The sequence below is a fragment of the Osmerus mordax genome, chromosome 24, assembly GCF_038355195.1.
Source record: "Osmerus mordax isolate fOsmMor3 chromosome 24, fOsmMor3.pri, whole genome shotgun sequence".
NCBI lineage: Eukaryota > Metazoa > Chordata > Actinopteri > Osmeriformes > Osmeridae > Osmerus > Osmerus mordax.
Window position 1 is genome coordinate 5,625,481 of NC_090073.1, and position 15,369 is coordinate 5,640,849.

Here is a 15,369-nt window from a genome sequence, read left to right on the forward strand (position 1 = left end):
CACTTCAGACCCCTCCACTTGTGACACTGTCTGAATTCATTAACTTTGGCAATGCAATGGACTCCTGGGAGAGTATGTTTGTATGCGTGTGTCGTCCGTGTCACCCTGTTCTGACCACAAGCACAGACACATTGGGGAAACTGGGAAGACCCAGTCTTACCCTTGTGGAAACATACATGATGTAATTATCTCTGGAGCCAAACCACCTTCCCCCTCCTATCTCTACTCTGCTCCCTACTGAACTTTCTGGAGTTTATTTCAGGAAAGTGATGAACTCTTCACACATGCCCCCCCCCCCCACACCATAACCCCCCTCTCCTCACCCCCCTGCTTAACAAGGCCACTGGACGCAGCTAGTCTAGCTAGGGAGTCAGGTGGCTGAGCGGTGAGGGAATCGGGCTAGTAATCCGAAGGTTGCCAGTTCGATTCCCGGTCATGCCAACTTATGTTGTGTCCTTGGGCAAGGCACTTCACCCTACTTGCCTCGGGGGATTGTCCCTGTACTTACTGTAAGTCGCTCTGGATAAGAGCGTCTGCTAAATGACTAAATGTAAATGTAGTCTGTCTGAGAGCCGGGAACAGTTGGACACCAACACAAGCTGTCCACCCTGCCTGCCCTCCTGAGCACAGCCCTACTGCGGCAGAACACGCTCCTCGGCAGTGTCACGTCCACTGACCGTGTGATCATGTGCTCCTTCCTGTACAACCAATCGCCTCTGTAGTTCCGCACCACAGACAAATCATTCAGAACAGAGAAGAGCAAAGGAGACGCAAATGGCGAGTTGACAACGAGTAACAGAAATGCTGACCCTGCTTACCTGGGTAGGAGAGACCTGGTGGGGGGAGGGGACAACAGTGACCGTGTGAAGGTGTGACCGTGTGACCGTGTGACGGTGTGACGGTGTCTGTGACCGTGGCAGAGGGACCGGGGACTGTTAAACAGAGCCAGGTCAAAGTCTGGCGGGAGCTGTTGATCTGTTAAACTGACTGGGGGGAAATATCTACAGAGGATCAGGAATACAGCACTCACATACACACACACACACACACACACACACACACACAGACACACACACACACACTCACGCACAAAGAAGACTTGTCAAAGTTTTCAAAAAAGAAAAGTATGAAAATGAGCTGCAGCAGTGATTTCGAGACTGACTGCCTGTTCTTCTGATGGCTCTCCCCCCAGATACACACAATACCAAGTGAACATCCGATATTTGGTTTATTTGTCAATGTAAAATGGTTTCAATCAGAAATGTTGTCAAAAGCACAGAAGCACTACGTCTCTGTGGGTCTTTCAGTAGCATTATAGTACAAACATTCGGACAAAACAGGCTTCTAGACACTTATCTGGCCACCACACGCACACACACACAGAAACACACGCACACACATGCGCACAGACACCCCGCAAGTGCACATACACACCCACATGCACGCACACGCTCGCATGCTAGAATAAAAAATTGTGTTAACCCCTTATTGGATGTCATGTCACAGAACAGGGCTTTTCGGTACATCTACCTGGTTACAGTACACACACCTGGTTACAGTACACACACCTGGTCACAGTACATAGACCTGGTTACAGTACCTGGTGATAGTACATCCACCTGGTTACAGTAGACCTGGTTACAGTGCCTGGTTGCAGTACACACACCTGGTCACAGTACATAGACCTGGTTACAGTACCTGGTGATAGTACATCCACCTGGTTACAGTAGACCTGGTTACTGTGCCTGATTGCAGTACACACACCTGGTCACAGTACATAGACCTGGTTACAGTACCTGGTGATAGTACATCCACCTGGTTACAGTAGACCTGGTTACAGTGCCTGGTTGCAGTACACACACCTGGTCACAGTACATAGACCTGGTTACAGTACCTGGTGATAGTACATCCACCTGGTTACAGTAGACCTGGTTACAGTGCCTGGTTGCAGTACACACACCTGTTCACAGTACATAGACCTGGTTACAGTACCTGGTAACAGTACATAGACCTGGTTACAGTACAAACACCTGGAGACAGTACCTGGTTATAGTACATCCACCTGGTTGCAGTACACACACCTGGTCACAGTACATAGACCTGGTTACAGTACATAGACCTGGAGACAGTACCTGGTTATAGTACATCCACCAGCTGTTAGAGTACATGCACCTGATGGTATTGGATGGTGTTCTCAGTCCTAGGCTATGGGCTTCCACTGGGTTTGAGGAACCAGACCTGTATCTGACCGCAGACTACCTCTCTCTCCATCCCTCTCTCCTTCTCTGCCTCTAACTCTGTCTTTACCTCTGACTCTGTCACTGCCTCTGACTCTGTCACTGCCTCTGTCTCTGGGTTAAGTGCTCACGGAAGTCCTCTGACCTGATGATCATCAGTGTGTGTGTGTGTCTGTGTGTCTGTTAACCATTCACATGTCACAAACCATTCACATAATCAGTCTAAGAACTTGTTGATGCGGATTTGCTTTGATCACCATCTGCAGGCAGGTTAAGGAAACGCTAATATCTTCCTCAACTTGAAACAAAGTGACCTTTCAAAAACATAGTCTGTCTCAACTCCAAAAATGACACAAAACAAGTACTGTATAACAAGTATCGTCTTGGCACAGAAACTCGCGACTTGTGGCGTGCCAAGGACCAAAAACAGCTTAGCACAGTTCAGTAGCATCCAGACATGGCTTCAGAACATAGTGACCCCAGCAGAGTTTTGTTCTCCTGTCGAGCTCTACTCAGGTATATTTGTGCTTTATCTGTACAGAATGTGCTGTGGGAGTGGGTTGGTGTTTTTCTGTGCGTGTGTGTATGTGTATGTCTCTCTCTGAGGATGTGGTCATTTGTGTGTGTCTCTCTCTGTGTGCGTGTGCGAGCGTGTGTGTGTGTTCAGAATGTTTGACTCCAGGTTAAGGCACTGAACAGTCCCTCTCTCTGTGTGACAGAACAGACACACTTTCAGAGTGAACAGCACCCAGATTAGCTAGATTCACATCATGTGGATTATACAGAAAGCACCTAGATAACCGACACCTGGATTCAGTTAGAACGCCCTGGACACCTGGATTACCTAGTAGTCGGACCGGTCTGAGATTGTTTAAGATGTTATCAGCTCCAGAGCCAAAGTGCCCCAAACAAGTGTTGGGACAGTTAAGACAAAATGACCCTTTTAGCTGTACAATAAAGGCACATGAAAATATGATTCGAACAGAATGTCACCTTTTATTTCTGTCTGTTTCGACACATGTTTTACCAACTAAGATTGAATAGTATTTTTAGAATTCCATACCCCCTTTTTAAGCCTCACATTCAGCTTTTAATAGTGTTTTCAGATGCCTTGAGTGTACGGCCAAAAAATAGCAATTATGACTTTATTGTCCCAACCATGTTGAAACCATGTTAAACAGAGTCGTAGTTTTAGGACTAAAGTGTGCACCAACTCTCCTGTTCAGACAGAGAGTCATGTTGTGTGTTTACTGTATACCTCACATCATCTGACCAGGCATGGGCACCTTCGTAGAATACAGTCCTCGAAGCTCCAAACCATGTGGGGAGAAGATGAGCGGTGACCACCTGGGTCACATGACCTCTGGGGGCGTGACTGATGGCGGTTAGTCAGACAGGGCGCACGGACGCTGGCTCAGCCGGAGGAGGCGGAGACGGGAATCATGTGTGAGTCATCCCCTTCGTCCAATGAGGACGAAGCAGAACGGGGGAAGTTGGGGGGGGGGGGGGGGGAGTAATTGGTGGCAGGAGGATTTATGAAACCCTTTGATGAAAGGAGCGTCGGGGGAAGGTCAAGCTCACGCTGGAGCAGAGCGACACAGGATACAAACACAGTCCTGAACACACAAACAAAAGAAAAGATGAGGGGGGAAGAAAAACAACAAAAACGTCAGGTCAGTTTCTCTCGGCACTTCAGTCTCCTGTGAGCAGTCCCCACGGGGGGAGGGGAGGGGAGGGGGAGGGTGGTGGTTTGTCGGGAGGACAGGGGGGGAAAGGGGTGAAGGAGGATGCTGGTGGACGAGGGTGGCGGTATCGACAGAGTGCTGTCTAACCGCCCGGGAGAGGGGTGGAGAGGGGTCGGGGAGGGCTGTGTGTGGGGTGCGTGTGGTGCGTGTGGTGTGTGCGTGTGAGGGGGGCGGGGGGGGGGGGGGGGTGGGAGTCGGGGGCCCCTAACGTCCGACGGCCCCCTACGACTGGGGCAGGTGCTGTCTGATGATCTCCCGGGACTGTGGCGGGATGCGGTCGGGGAAGCGGACGGAGAACTCCACCACGAGGTCGCCGCGCTGCGACGGGCTCTTGGGAAACGGAAGCCCCTCCCCTCGCAGACGCTTCACCGTACCCGGCTTGATGATGTCGTGACAGGGCAGCGGGATGACACGGTTGTCCAGCGTCGGAATGTTGACCGTGCAGCCACACAGAGCCTGAGGAGGAGGAGAGGAGAGGAGAGGAGGAGGAGGAGGAGGAGAGGAGAGCAGAGGAGGAGAGGAGAGGAGAGGAGGAGGAGAGGAGAGGGGAGGAGACAAAATCAACATCTCAGACTGGATTTCAAAGACGCAATACAAGAAGAATCATGGTGACTTATTGTGAGTCTGTATCTGTGAATACACCAGAGTATAAAGATCTACACCAGTGCCTGGTGATCCACGGCTCTTAACTATCCACTCACTCTACCTTCACCAAGCACAGTTCCTGACTGCTGCTTTGGTCTGTTATTTCCCAATACTATGTTGACAAGCAAGCAGAACAGGACAGAATAACTATTAGGGGCTATTTAAACCTCCAACCGTCTGGGAACATTCTGAGAACATGACTTCAGATGAACAGGGCAGCGAGCTGTTCTCTCCCCCATTTCAATGAAACTCATTTTGGAAACTCCGGTCTGTTTGTGTGTGTGTGTGTTTGTTGTAGGCATGTGTGTTTGTGTGAGTCTTAGCAGGGGGTGGTTGAGAGTGTGTGTTTGTGTGTGTGTGTGTGCGCGCCGTAGCAGAGGGTGGTGGGGTCCACAGAAGACTAATTTTAGATGTGGTCTCATTTCCAGAGCTAATGAAGTAAGACAGGAATCAGCTGAGCTCGTAAATAGTTGGAGGGTTTGTCAGATGGGCTGGGACAGGAGGTGGAACACACACACATGCACACACACACACACACACACACACACACACAGCTTTGTCTACTCATTGCCAGGGCCAGGATAAGAGGAGAAAGAAAGAGAGTTTGAGGATGAGTGGGCCTGTTTCATGACCTAAAGAAATAAAGCCTTCCAACACTGCTGCAGATCCTAGCCCTTCTCCAGAACTCCAACTTCCTGTCTGAACGTGTGTCGTGAGGAAAATCTGTCCACATGTCCTGGAATGACAGCAACCACACACGGCTCAAAACACCCCAGTCTCTCCTCGCTCTGCTTGTGTAGGACCAGAATAACCACAGTGGGGCTGGGGGGGGGGGGGGGGGGGGGGGGCTGGGGGTCACTCTCCTGGGCTGCTGTGGTCTGGGGGGGGGGGGGGGGCTTGTTACAACCGGGTGTGAGGATGAGCATGGGGGGAGGGGGGGGCAGACACAGCAGCTGCCTCTCTGAACTGAAGAGAACAACAGTACTACTGACAACGGCATCACTGGACTCTCTAAGCACCGTGGGTTAACCATGGGTTGTGAGCGGTTATAGACGCCTGGTCCACACATTGACCCCTGACCACCCCAGACCCTGGCCCTGACCCGGGCCAAAACCCTGACAAGGACACAGACTGGTTGCCATGCCAGCGAGGAGACACATACCCAGCTGACCCAGGCCACAGTCTGATTATATAAGCCTCAGCTCAGACAAGAAAGCTAAAAAAATGTCCAGACTAACACACACACCCACACACACACACACACACAGCCATCCGCACACACACACAGCCACACAGGAGGATATGTAACCCTCTCCATTAGTCTCCCCTCAGCTGGTCCAGTCAACCCTTCTCAAACATCTCAACCTGCAAAAAACAATTCAGGGAGGTTACTGCCCACCCGGCCGACTGTAAAGCCTGCCTACAGAAAAAACTGATAGGTTAGTAGAACAAAGACAGACCAATCAGAAACTTCCAGGAGACTTGGGATGTCTGCTTCCTGCTAAGGCCAGAAGTCTGCATATTCTGCCATGCTGGACATGTGCGTTTCTGGGCAGACAGATAAAGACAAAGGAACCAATGCCCCTGTGATGTCAGATGACAGATTGCTGTCCCTGGCTGAGAGCTCTCCAGCTAGCGTTAGTCTGCTAACTGCTCTGCCTTTGAGATCTCTCCAGCTAGCGTTAGCCTGATAACTGCTCTGTCTCTGAGATCTCTCCAGCTAGCGTTAGCCTGCTAACTGCTCTGCCTCTGAGAGCTCTCCAGCTAGTGTTAGCCTGCTAACTGCTCTGCCTCTGAGAGCTCTCCAGCTAGCGTTAGCCTGCTATCTGTGGCTGGGCTGTGCTTGGCTGGGCGTCCTGTGTACTGTGACTCTGCAGCTTCAGTTGACAACAACATCATGAGGAAGCTCGATAGATGGTCTGGTCTTTGTTAATCTAGCTGGCAGAGCACAGGGGCTTTGTTTTAAGGTTGTTGACGTAGCTGCATGTGACATTGGTTGTGTCATCACTGCAAAGAGGAGAGGAGGAGGAGAGGAGGATGAGAGGAAAAGACAGGAGAGCAGGAAGAGGACAGGAGGAGGAGGAGAGGACCAGAGAGGAGAGGAGGAGGAGGAGAAGGAGAGGAGAGAAGGAAGAGAGGAGAGGAGAGAAGGAGGAGAGGAGGAGGACAGGAGCCATCCGTGTAGCCTTTACGTGATGTCAGCTCTGTTTACAGACCCACCTCTGAGTAATCCCACCTTTCCACAGCTCCTGGAAACACAGCTCTTATTTGCTTTGGAGACTGCTTCAGATGACCCACTTCCTCCACACCCCCTCCACACCATCCTTCTCCCCCCCTCTCCGTTCCTCCCCGTTCCTCCTCTCTCCTTCCTCCACCTCCGCTCCTTCCCCGAGCCTCGCTCCTTCTTGGGGCATTGTCTGAGAGGATTCAGCTGCCCCCCCCCTAACTGTCTTGTCTGATTCCCCCTGACTGGGCTGCTGTCTCCAGATATAGCTCTTATATAAACCTCCGAGCGGAGGCAGCCATGTGCCAATTTGTTCATGAGAGAAGCGGCCGAGTAGCAGAACAACAGCACAGAGGGACACACAACAGCCAGCCGTTGGAGGGGAGTAGGAAGACAAACACGTTAACTACACAGGAAGAAGAAGAAGAAGAAGAAAGGGGAGACAAAGAAGGAGAAGAAGGCTGGAAAGGCATCCTGAGGGTCTATGTGTTTAGGATGTACTCCAGTGTCACGGACACTTCCAGACTCACCCTAACCTCCAGGGTCCTGTTTGTCGCCCAGTCTATCAATAGAGCAGGCTGAATGGCAGTGATTAAAGCTTATTACAGACTGTTTAATTTCACAGGCGGGTCTGAGCCGGGTGCTTGTGTAGGAACGGCTAATTAAATGTCTTGCTTGTCACACTGATAGCTGCCCTGGCCATTGCCACCCTCATACAACAATTCAGCTTTGAGTGTGTGTGTGTGTGTGTATGTTTGCGTGTTTCCTAGTCGGGCTGAGTGAGAGAAGTGTAGAAGATGCAAAGCAATATTGGTAGTCAGCTTCATCATATTGCCTAACGTCTAAGCAGGCATGAGACAGCGAAACAGGCTTGAACGAGAGTGTGTGTGTATGTGTGTGCATATGAAACCATGCCTATGTGTATACATGAGACTGTGTGTGTGTGTGAGACCTGGCCGGATGATCTATCGTGCTATATTGGCCAGTGGAGGCTCAGCGGTCACACAGGGACACCAAATTCCCGCCGGGCCGCTCACACGGCGGTGACAGAGACGCAGTGCCCAGCTGGCCCACGGCGACCAGCCCCCTCCCACAGACCTGCCTCAAACACCAGCACACAACACTGCTGCCCTGGAGCTAGTTCACCAGGTTTACCAGAGAGGGAGAGAGAGAGATGGAGAGAGAGAGATGGAGACAGAGAGTGAAGGGGAGAGTGAAAGAGAGAGTGAACGAGAGAGGAGGGAGAGAGAGGGAAAGTGAGAGAGTGCACAAGAAGGGAGCAATGGGGAGAGAGAGAGGTACAGAAAAAAGGTAGGAGGGAGGGAAAGAGGGAGAGAGGAAAGGTTAGAGGGGAGAGAGAGAGGGTGAGAGAAAGAGGTAGAGATGGGTAGAGAGAGACAGAGAGAGAGAGAGAGAGAGAGAGAGAGAGAGAGAGAGAGAGAGAGAGAGAGAGAGAGAGAGAGACTGGGAGAGATAAAGAGCGGACGCCCCTACCTCCTTCAGGTTGATCTTGCAGATGTAGATGAGGTTCGAGCCGTCCCTCCTAAAGTGGGCGTGGCCCTTGTCCTTCAGCACGAAGGCAATGTCTGCCGGAATGTTCTCGGGCGTCTCGTCGCCCTCCTTGGGGAAGGTGATCTTGGTCCCCTCCTTCCAGCCCCTCTTGATGACGATGTTGAGGATCTTGTCCTCGGTCCTCATGCCCCTGCCGTCCGGATTCAGCCGGCGCCGGGTGATCTTCATCCTCTTGGTGCAGCCGTGGAAGATCTCCTCCAGGGAGACCTTCAGCTCGTGGACCACGGGGGGGTCCTGCTGCCGGCTGCGGCCCCCTCCCAGGCGCTCCGACGGCGCCCCCTTCCTCCGCCCGCCCCCTCCTCCGCCGCCGCCTCCCCCGGGGAAGCCGTTCATGCCGGGCGGGAAGCCGAAGCGTCCGAACTGGGCGAAGGGGTCCTCGTCCTCCATGTCCTGGTCCGCCTCCTGGTCGTGGTGGTTGTGGTCGTGGAAGGAGAAGCCGTTGGAGCGGTTGTGGTTGCGGTTGGAGCCGAAGAACATGTCGAAGGGGTTGGAGCCGCCGAAGAAGGAGGCGAAGGTGGCGTGGGGGTCGCCGTGGAAGGTGTAGTGGTAGGAGGAGCTCCCGGGGCCACCGGACGAGCCACTACCGCCTGTCTTTAGACCTGCGGGGGAGAGGGGGTGATGTGAGGCAGTGGAACTCACACACACACACACATAAGAAAGAGGGCTGCATGTACACACAGATGAGGACCAACACATACTTGTGGCCTACACATGGACATTGAAGACAAAGACACACACATGAACCTCTTGTGTTTCCCTAACACAAACAAGCCCACACACACTTTTAATAGCACTGGGATGGATGACCTCAGGTAAAAGAAAAGAACAATGAATGCGTCAATGATTATTATGAATTATCTGGCGAACACAGACATTAGCCTACTGTTCAACCAGACACTGTGCTGAACACCACACAGGAACAATGCCACATCTATCTCCTGGCAACGGTGAACCTAGCTTTCAGATGAAGGTTTAGCTTAATGGTTCGAGTATTTGACTGCAGGTCAAGAGATCTCAGGTTTAAATCCCGCCCTGTTCTTTGTATAGCCTTGGTTAAAAGCGTCTGCTAAACAAATACATTTTCATCCCAGGTAATTTCAGACTGTTAGACTGAGAGAAGCGTGTAGCATAACTGTCGGTGACAAGGGAGACCATGTGGGTGAGAGACCTCCCACAGGATCTGCTGTAAACCAAACTGATAAACTCTACAGTTCAGCCCCCCCCCCTCCCCCACACACACACCAACACACACACCACCTCACTTCTATTCATATCTCCGCCAGCACATGGATTTTTGCCTGTCTGAGACTCGGAAATGCAATCTGGAAAAAGCTGGTCAAACAGAATGACACTCACATATGCGCACACTAATAAGTGCTTAATAATGTCACTCGCTCACTAACACACACTCACTCACAGACACACAGACACACACAAAGCAAAACAGAGACATAAGTGTGGCTTAACAAGGAGTGATATCTGCTCTGTGTAAGCAACATGAACACTCCCAACATAGTCTTTGAAAAGTTGCACCCCCACACACACACAACTACACACAGCTTTTATAATCACACTTCCAACTGAGGAAAGTGGCCTGTCAGTGTGGTATTAGAAAGTGACTCAGAGACTGAGATGCAGTATTTTGGTGTTGCTAGCTGTTATAAGTGTTGCTAGCTGTGCTAAGTGTTGCTAGCTGTACTAAGTGTTCCTAGAAGGCTAAGTGAACTAACTGTTCTAGGTGTTTTGCTCATCTAAACAGCCCAGTCCTTGGTCCCTGTGTCTGATCAGGACTATAAAACAGGTCTGAACATACTGTCTGCCTCTTCTGCCTTAGTCGGGGGAATTAATGTGGAGTTACATTTAGTCATTTAGCAGACGCTCTTATCCAAAGCGACTTACAGTAAGTACAGGGACATACCCCCCGAGGCAAGTAGGGTGCCTTTCCCAAAGACTCAATGTCATTTTTCCCGGCCAGGAATTGAACCGGCAACCTTCTGATTACTAGCCCGATTCCCTAACCACTCAGCCACCTGACTCCCAGGAGTTCACACCCACTCAGAGAGTTAGGAACACACCAGTGTCTGCGACAGGGACATTTTTAATCCAGACGCTCACCTTCCTCCCCCAGCTGGTCGTAGATGACCCTCTTCTTGGGGTCGCTGAGGACTTCGTAGGCCTCGGCGACCTCCTTGAACTTGTCCTCGGCGTTGGCGTCCGTGTTCTTGTCCGGGTGGAACCTCAGGGCCATGCGGCGGTATGCCTTCTTGATCTCCTCCTCGTTGGAGCCCTTGGGGATGCCCAGGGTCTTGTAGTAATCCTTCCCCATGGCGGAGCACTCTCTCTGGGACCGGCAGCCCCAGACACGACCTCCTCACTGGAGGGGTGGTGGTGGTGGAGGGGGGGGGAGAGACAGGAGGAGTTAGAGTCTAATATTCCCTCCCCATGGCTACAATTCCATATCTCTCCCCTAGACACATACACACCTCTCTGACAAGGAGGGAGAGGTGGATACAAGTGTTGGTTCAGTCAGTCAGTCAGTAAGACAGTCAGTCAGGTAGTTCAATAAAACATCCCTGTGGAAAAGCATCAGTCAATCAGTACCTCCGTCAGGCTGTTACACCTGTAGGTGTCCTTACATTACTTAAATGATTTACAATTTGATTCCTGACAATCATTCAATATAGTGCACCCTTATTCCAAAGCACTTAACACACACACACACTCTAACAGAGCTTTATGCATTCCCACCCCCCGCATCTCTGTCAGTGTAGTAACTCTTTTCTCTAGGTGTTGCTATGGGAATGTCGTAGTCGTTTTGTTGCCATGGCAGTGTAGTAGAATCTCCAAGTGATGGAATCCCCGTCTGACGGGTTAAGAACCACCACCAACATGGGCTAGCGATATAATTATAATAGGCTACATCCCTGTCCATGTCAGTTTAATTATCACATTTACAGTATATGACAAGGATCCTGAATGGACTATAATTCCAGATGGGTATTAGTACCGTCGCAGAATAGGGTGGTAGGCCTATGTGGTCGGAAAGGGGGGTCTGTGGTCGAAAGGCATAGTTTCCTGTAGGCGTTGCTATGAGATGCTGGAGGCTGCTTAGATGATGGAAAACCGCAATGCTGTTGAAAAGGCACAGGTGACACTCACCAGTTACCAACGCGCTCCTTTGCCCACGGCGAAATGTGGGCTTGACATGGCATGACTAGCTCCAGGAATACAATAATATAGGCAACTGTAATACAAACAGTTAACAAATCAGGCGGAAGCCTGCCTTTTAAATGAAGACAGAGAGACAAAGAGACGCGCGCCGGGTGTCCGAACGCGCTCGAGTCTCACAGCACCACCGCTCCCGAGACGCGGTGTCCAAATTAGGTTATAACAGCGGTGAATCGTTCAATCAGCGGTAAAATCGTCTCTGATCAGTGACAACCGTATCGGCAGACGGAATCCCGAAAACGTAAGATAAGAGCTAAATAAAACGGTTTCTTACCAGTGATAGTTTTCAGATGTAGCCTAATACTGCTCGATCAGATGAGCATGGCACAACCGTTCTCCTTCTCCCCCTCTCCCTCTTTCCCTCCCTCCTTATCTCCCTGCTGCCCGTTGAGCCAGACTGGATTCTTTATGAGGTGACGTCACGCGAACCGGCGTTCCGAAATAACCGGTGACTGAACTGAGAGGGGTCCTGACGTTGACTCGGTAACTAATACAACTGGACGCACGTATGCGCCAATAAAAGACTCCGATTAGTCTCTCTGACTTCCTCGTCTCTCCTCAGCAATACGCTAATAAAAACTGCCATAACTTCGAATGTAGGTCTGACATATAGGCTACTCAACCGTGCAATAGGCTAACCAAAATATACATTATATATCTACCCCACAATGTAGCATATGCGTTCCGTAAATACCAGCCCAGACAGGATCGGAGACCATCGATCACAGTAGCTCTATTCCACACCAAATAGCCTAATAGACGTTTAGGAAGCTCCTTACCTATTCCGCTTGTCCGTGGATGGAAGTCGGTGTTTCACAGAGCAACCCCGCAACAGTTTAACGGTGAACTCCGCTTGTCACGCACTCAGTGGTTATGACCCGCCTACCGGTATGAAAACTTCGCCCAACACCGAGATTTTACACTTGCTGACACATGAGAGCACAACCGTCCAGGTTAATGTCGGACCACTCAAGATAAATCTCAATATATCGCGATCGAAGATAATAACCTCTGTTAATGCAGCAGACCAAGAGTGTATCGACAAATTCCGCTATTCAGCAGCTACAGTCACTGCTTCGTTCATGGCAGATTGATGTGAGATCATTCCTAGGTGGGCTCTGTCTAAGAACACGCTGGGGGCCCCATCTGTCGCTGTCCAGGCAGAAAGAATGAAAAACAAAGACATTTGGATAGGCTGCCCTTTTCATGTGGGTTTATGTGTGTGTTAGACGGAGAGGGAGTGTGGGAGAGAGAGAGAGAGGAGGGAGAGAGTGAGAGAATGAGAGAAACAGAGAGAGAGAGATAGTGTGAGGGAGAGGGACAGAGAAAGAGAGAGTTCTGGGTCTATGTTTTTCTTCAGCAGAGAACTGTCACCAGAATGCCCATGGATGGTGCCAGAGGCTGTGTGGGTGTGCCTGTGTGTGTGTGTGTGTGTGTGTGTACCTGGATGCTACTCAGGCCAGACGTGTGGTGTCAACAGTGTAGAGTCATGTGATTGTGATGGTTTGCACTCAGAGTCCAGAACTATCTCTCAGTTCGTACACACACACACACGCACACAGACACACACGCAGACAAACACACACACAGACGCACGCACTCACAGACGCACATGTTGACTCGGGTGAAAAAGACCATGGAGAGCTGAAAGGATGACTCCATGAAAGCCATGTGCACTCAGGATGTGAGTGGGAGACAAAACCATAGAAGCACTGCCTCTGTCTGAGCTGTAGATACAGATGGAGAGAGAGAGACACGTAGAGAGACCAGACAGAGGGAAAGAGACAGAGCGACAGAGAAAGAAAGACAGACAGGTGATGAAGAGAGAGGAAGAGAGAGAATGGGAGAGAGATGGAGAAAAGGGAGAGAGAGCACGATGGAGAAAGGGAAAGAGAGAGAGAGAACATGCAGGGAGAGCCAGGCTGGGCTGAGTCATCCCTCTCTCCCGGGGTTATGAGGAGGTGTGACAGAAGTGGGTGACTCAAGGGAGAGGAGTGTGTCTGACTTCAAAGAACTCCTGCTTAAACACAGACCCCCCCCCTCCCCCCAACACACACACACACACACACACAAACTCGGTAAACCCCCAAACACAGGAAGGTGCCGTCAGGAGATAACGGGTCGGAGGTCGACGGTGGCGTCAGCTCGGTCTCCTATTGGTCGTCCCGACGCATACCTCCGACAGGAAGGTAGGAGGCCGGGAAGGAGGGAACGGAGGCCCGAAAAAGCGTGAGACAGTGAGGTGGAAAGAGAGAGAGGCAAGACGGAGGAGGAGAACAAGAGAGAGAGAGAGAGAGAGAGCGAGAGAGAGAGAGAGAGAGAGGGGAGCAGCAGTAGACCGGTAGCAGCTTGACCGGGACACGCGAGGATGTTCATCTGATAACGGCAGTATCTTGTCATAATGTAGTTATGAATGTTAACTGGGCTCCTCAACGAAGGAAACACAAGACACTTGAGATGTTTATCCCGTTCACAAATGTATTCTCTCACAGGGTACACACACATCATTCTGATAAGCACCTTGTGGGACAGACACCGATATACCGTCCACATCATGCTCTTTCTCTCTTTCACACACACACGCACACACTTCATGTAAAGCACTCCCACTGTGCTGAGTGTGAAACATCCAGAGTGGCGATGGCAAAAGCAGCTGTTTGGGGGTGACAGTGAGAAAGGCTACAGACCGAGCTCTCAGTACAAGCCCCATTAGCAGGGTCTATGTTGGAGTGTGTTTGTGTGTTTGTCTGTGTGTGTGTCTGTGTCAGTGTCTGTGTGTGTCTGTGAACAGAAACACTCTGGGCATAGCTGTAGGGCCCCGAATGTCCGTTTCCATGACAACACCAGGATCTCCTAGACAAAACTGTGTCCTTAAAGCACATTCTGTCTGGTCTGGAACTTCCTGTGGGTGTGAGTGTGTGTGTGTGAGTGTGTGTTTGTAAGTGTGGGCTGTCTGAAAGATATTCTTATGTGTGTGTAGGCTGTCTGAGGAGAGGAACAGTATTAGTGCGTGTGTTAAAAGTGTGTGTATTTGTGTGTGTTAGTGTGTGTGTGTTGGTGTGTGTGTGTCTCACACAAGGTGAACTGAGAACACCCCGTTCTTTCCTCCTAGAGAGATCTACCCATCCTGTAACCATGGAGACAGCCGGCGTGTGAAAATACCCTTCTCCCTTCTCCAAGACATCCTGGTGCTAGACGAGGTTTCACACACACACACGCGCACGCGCACACACACACACGTACACGCCAAACACACATGCCATGTACATACCACCCACACACCACGCATCTCCCAGACAGCCGGGTGGCAGACGAGAGGTTACACCCACATACACAGCACCTACACACACATCTACACACACACAGAACAACAGTGTACAACAGTCTAGTAGTACCACATCGTAATCAGCTAAAGTTTATTTCATAGAAGTATTTATCTCAGAGCAGATCCTATACATGCATGCACCATTGTGCCGAGACGATCCACTGGCTGTGTTCTATAGCCCGTCTGTCTGTCATATGTACAGGCCAACTGGCTGGGCTGAGGGGAGGGGTCTGAACTGCTAATGTAGCCTATACACACTCAGGTAGGAATGTTCAGGTGGGGAACGCATGTCCAGGGACACACACACCTGACCAATTCAGGCGCGCACACACACAAGCCGAAGCACATTACACAGGTAGTAAGGCATGTCCACACAACTGTACAGTGAAATAG

The 15,369-nt window shown here is 50.8% G+C and overlaps 1 protein-coding gene across 1 annotated transcript; it reads right to left on the minus strand.

The window, feature by feature from the left end:
* Positions 1-4,204: 4,204 nt before the first annotated feature.
* On the minus strand, positions 4,205-12,001 carry dnajb5 (DnaJ heat shock protein family (Hsp40) member B5). Its single transcript, XM_067228041.1, has 4 exons — positions 11,926-12,001; positions 10,539-10,797; positions 8,346-9,022; positions 4,205-4,438 (listed from the first exon to the last, which is right to left on the minus strand). The coding sequence occupies exons 2-4, from the start codon at positions 10,747-10,749 to the stop codon at positions 4,205-4,207; spliced, it is 1,122 nt and encodes a 373-aa protein (XP_067084142.1). The 5' UTR covers positions 10,750-10,797; positions 11,926-12,001.
* Between the last annotated feature and the right edge of the window lie 3,368 nt (positions 12,002-15,369).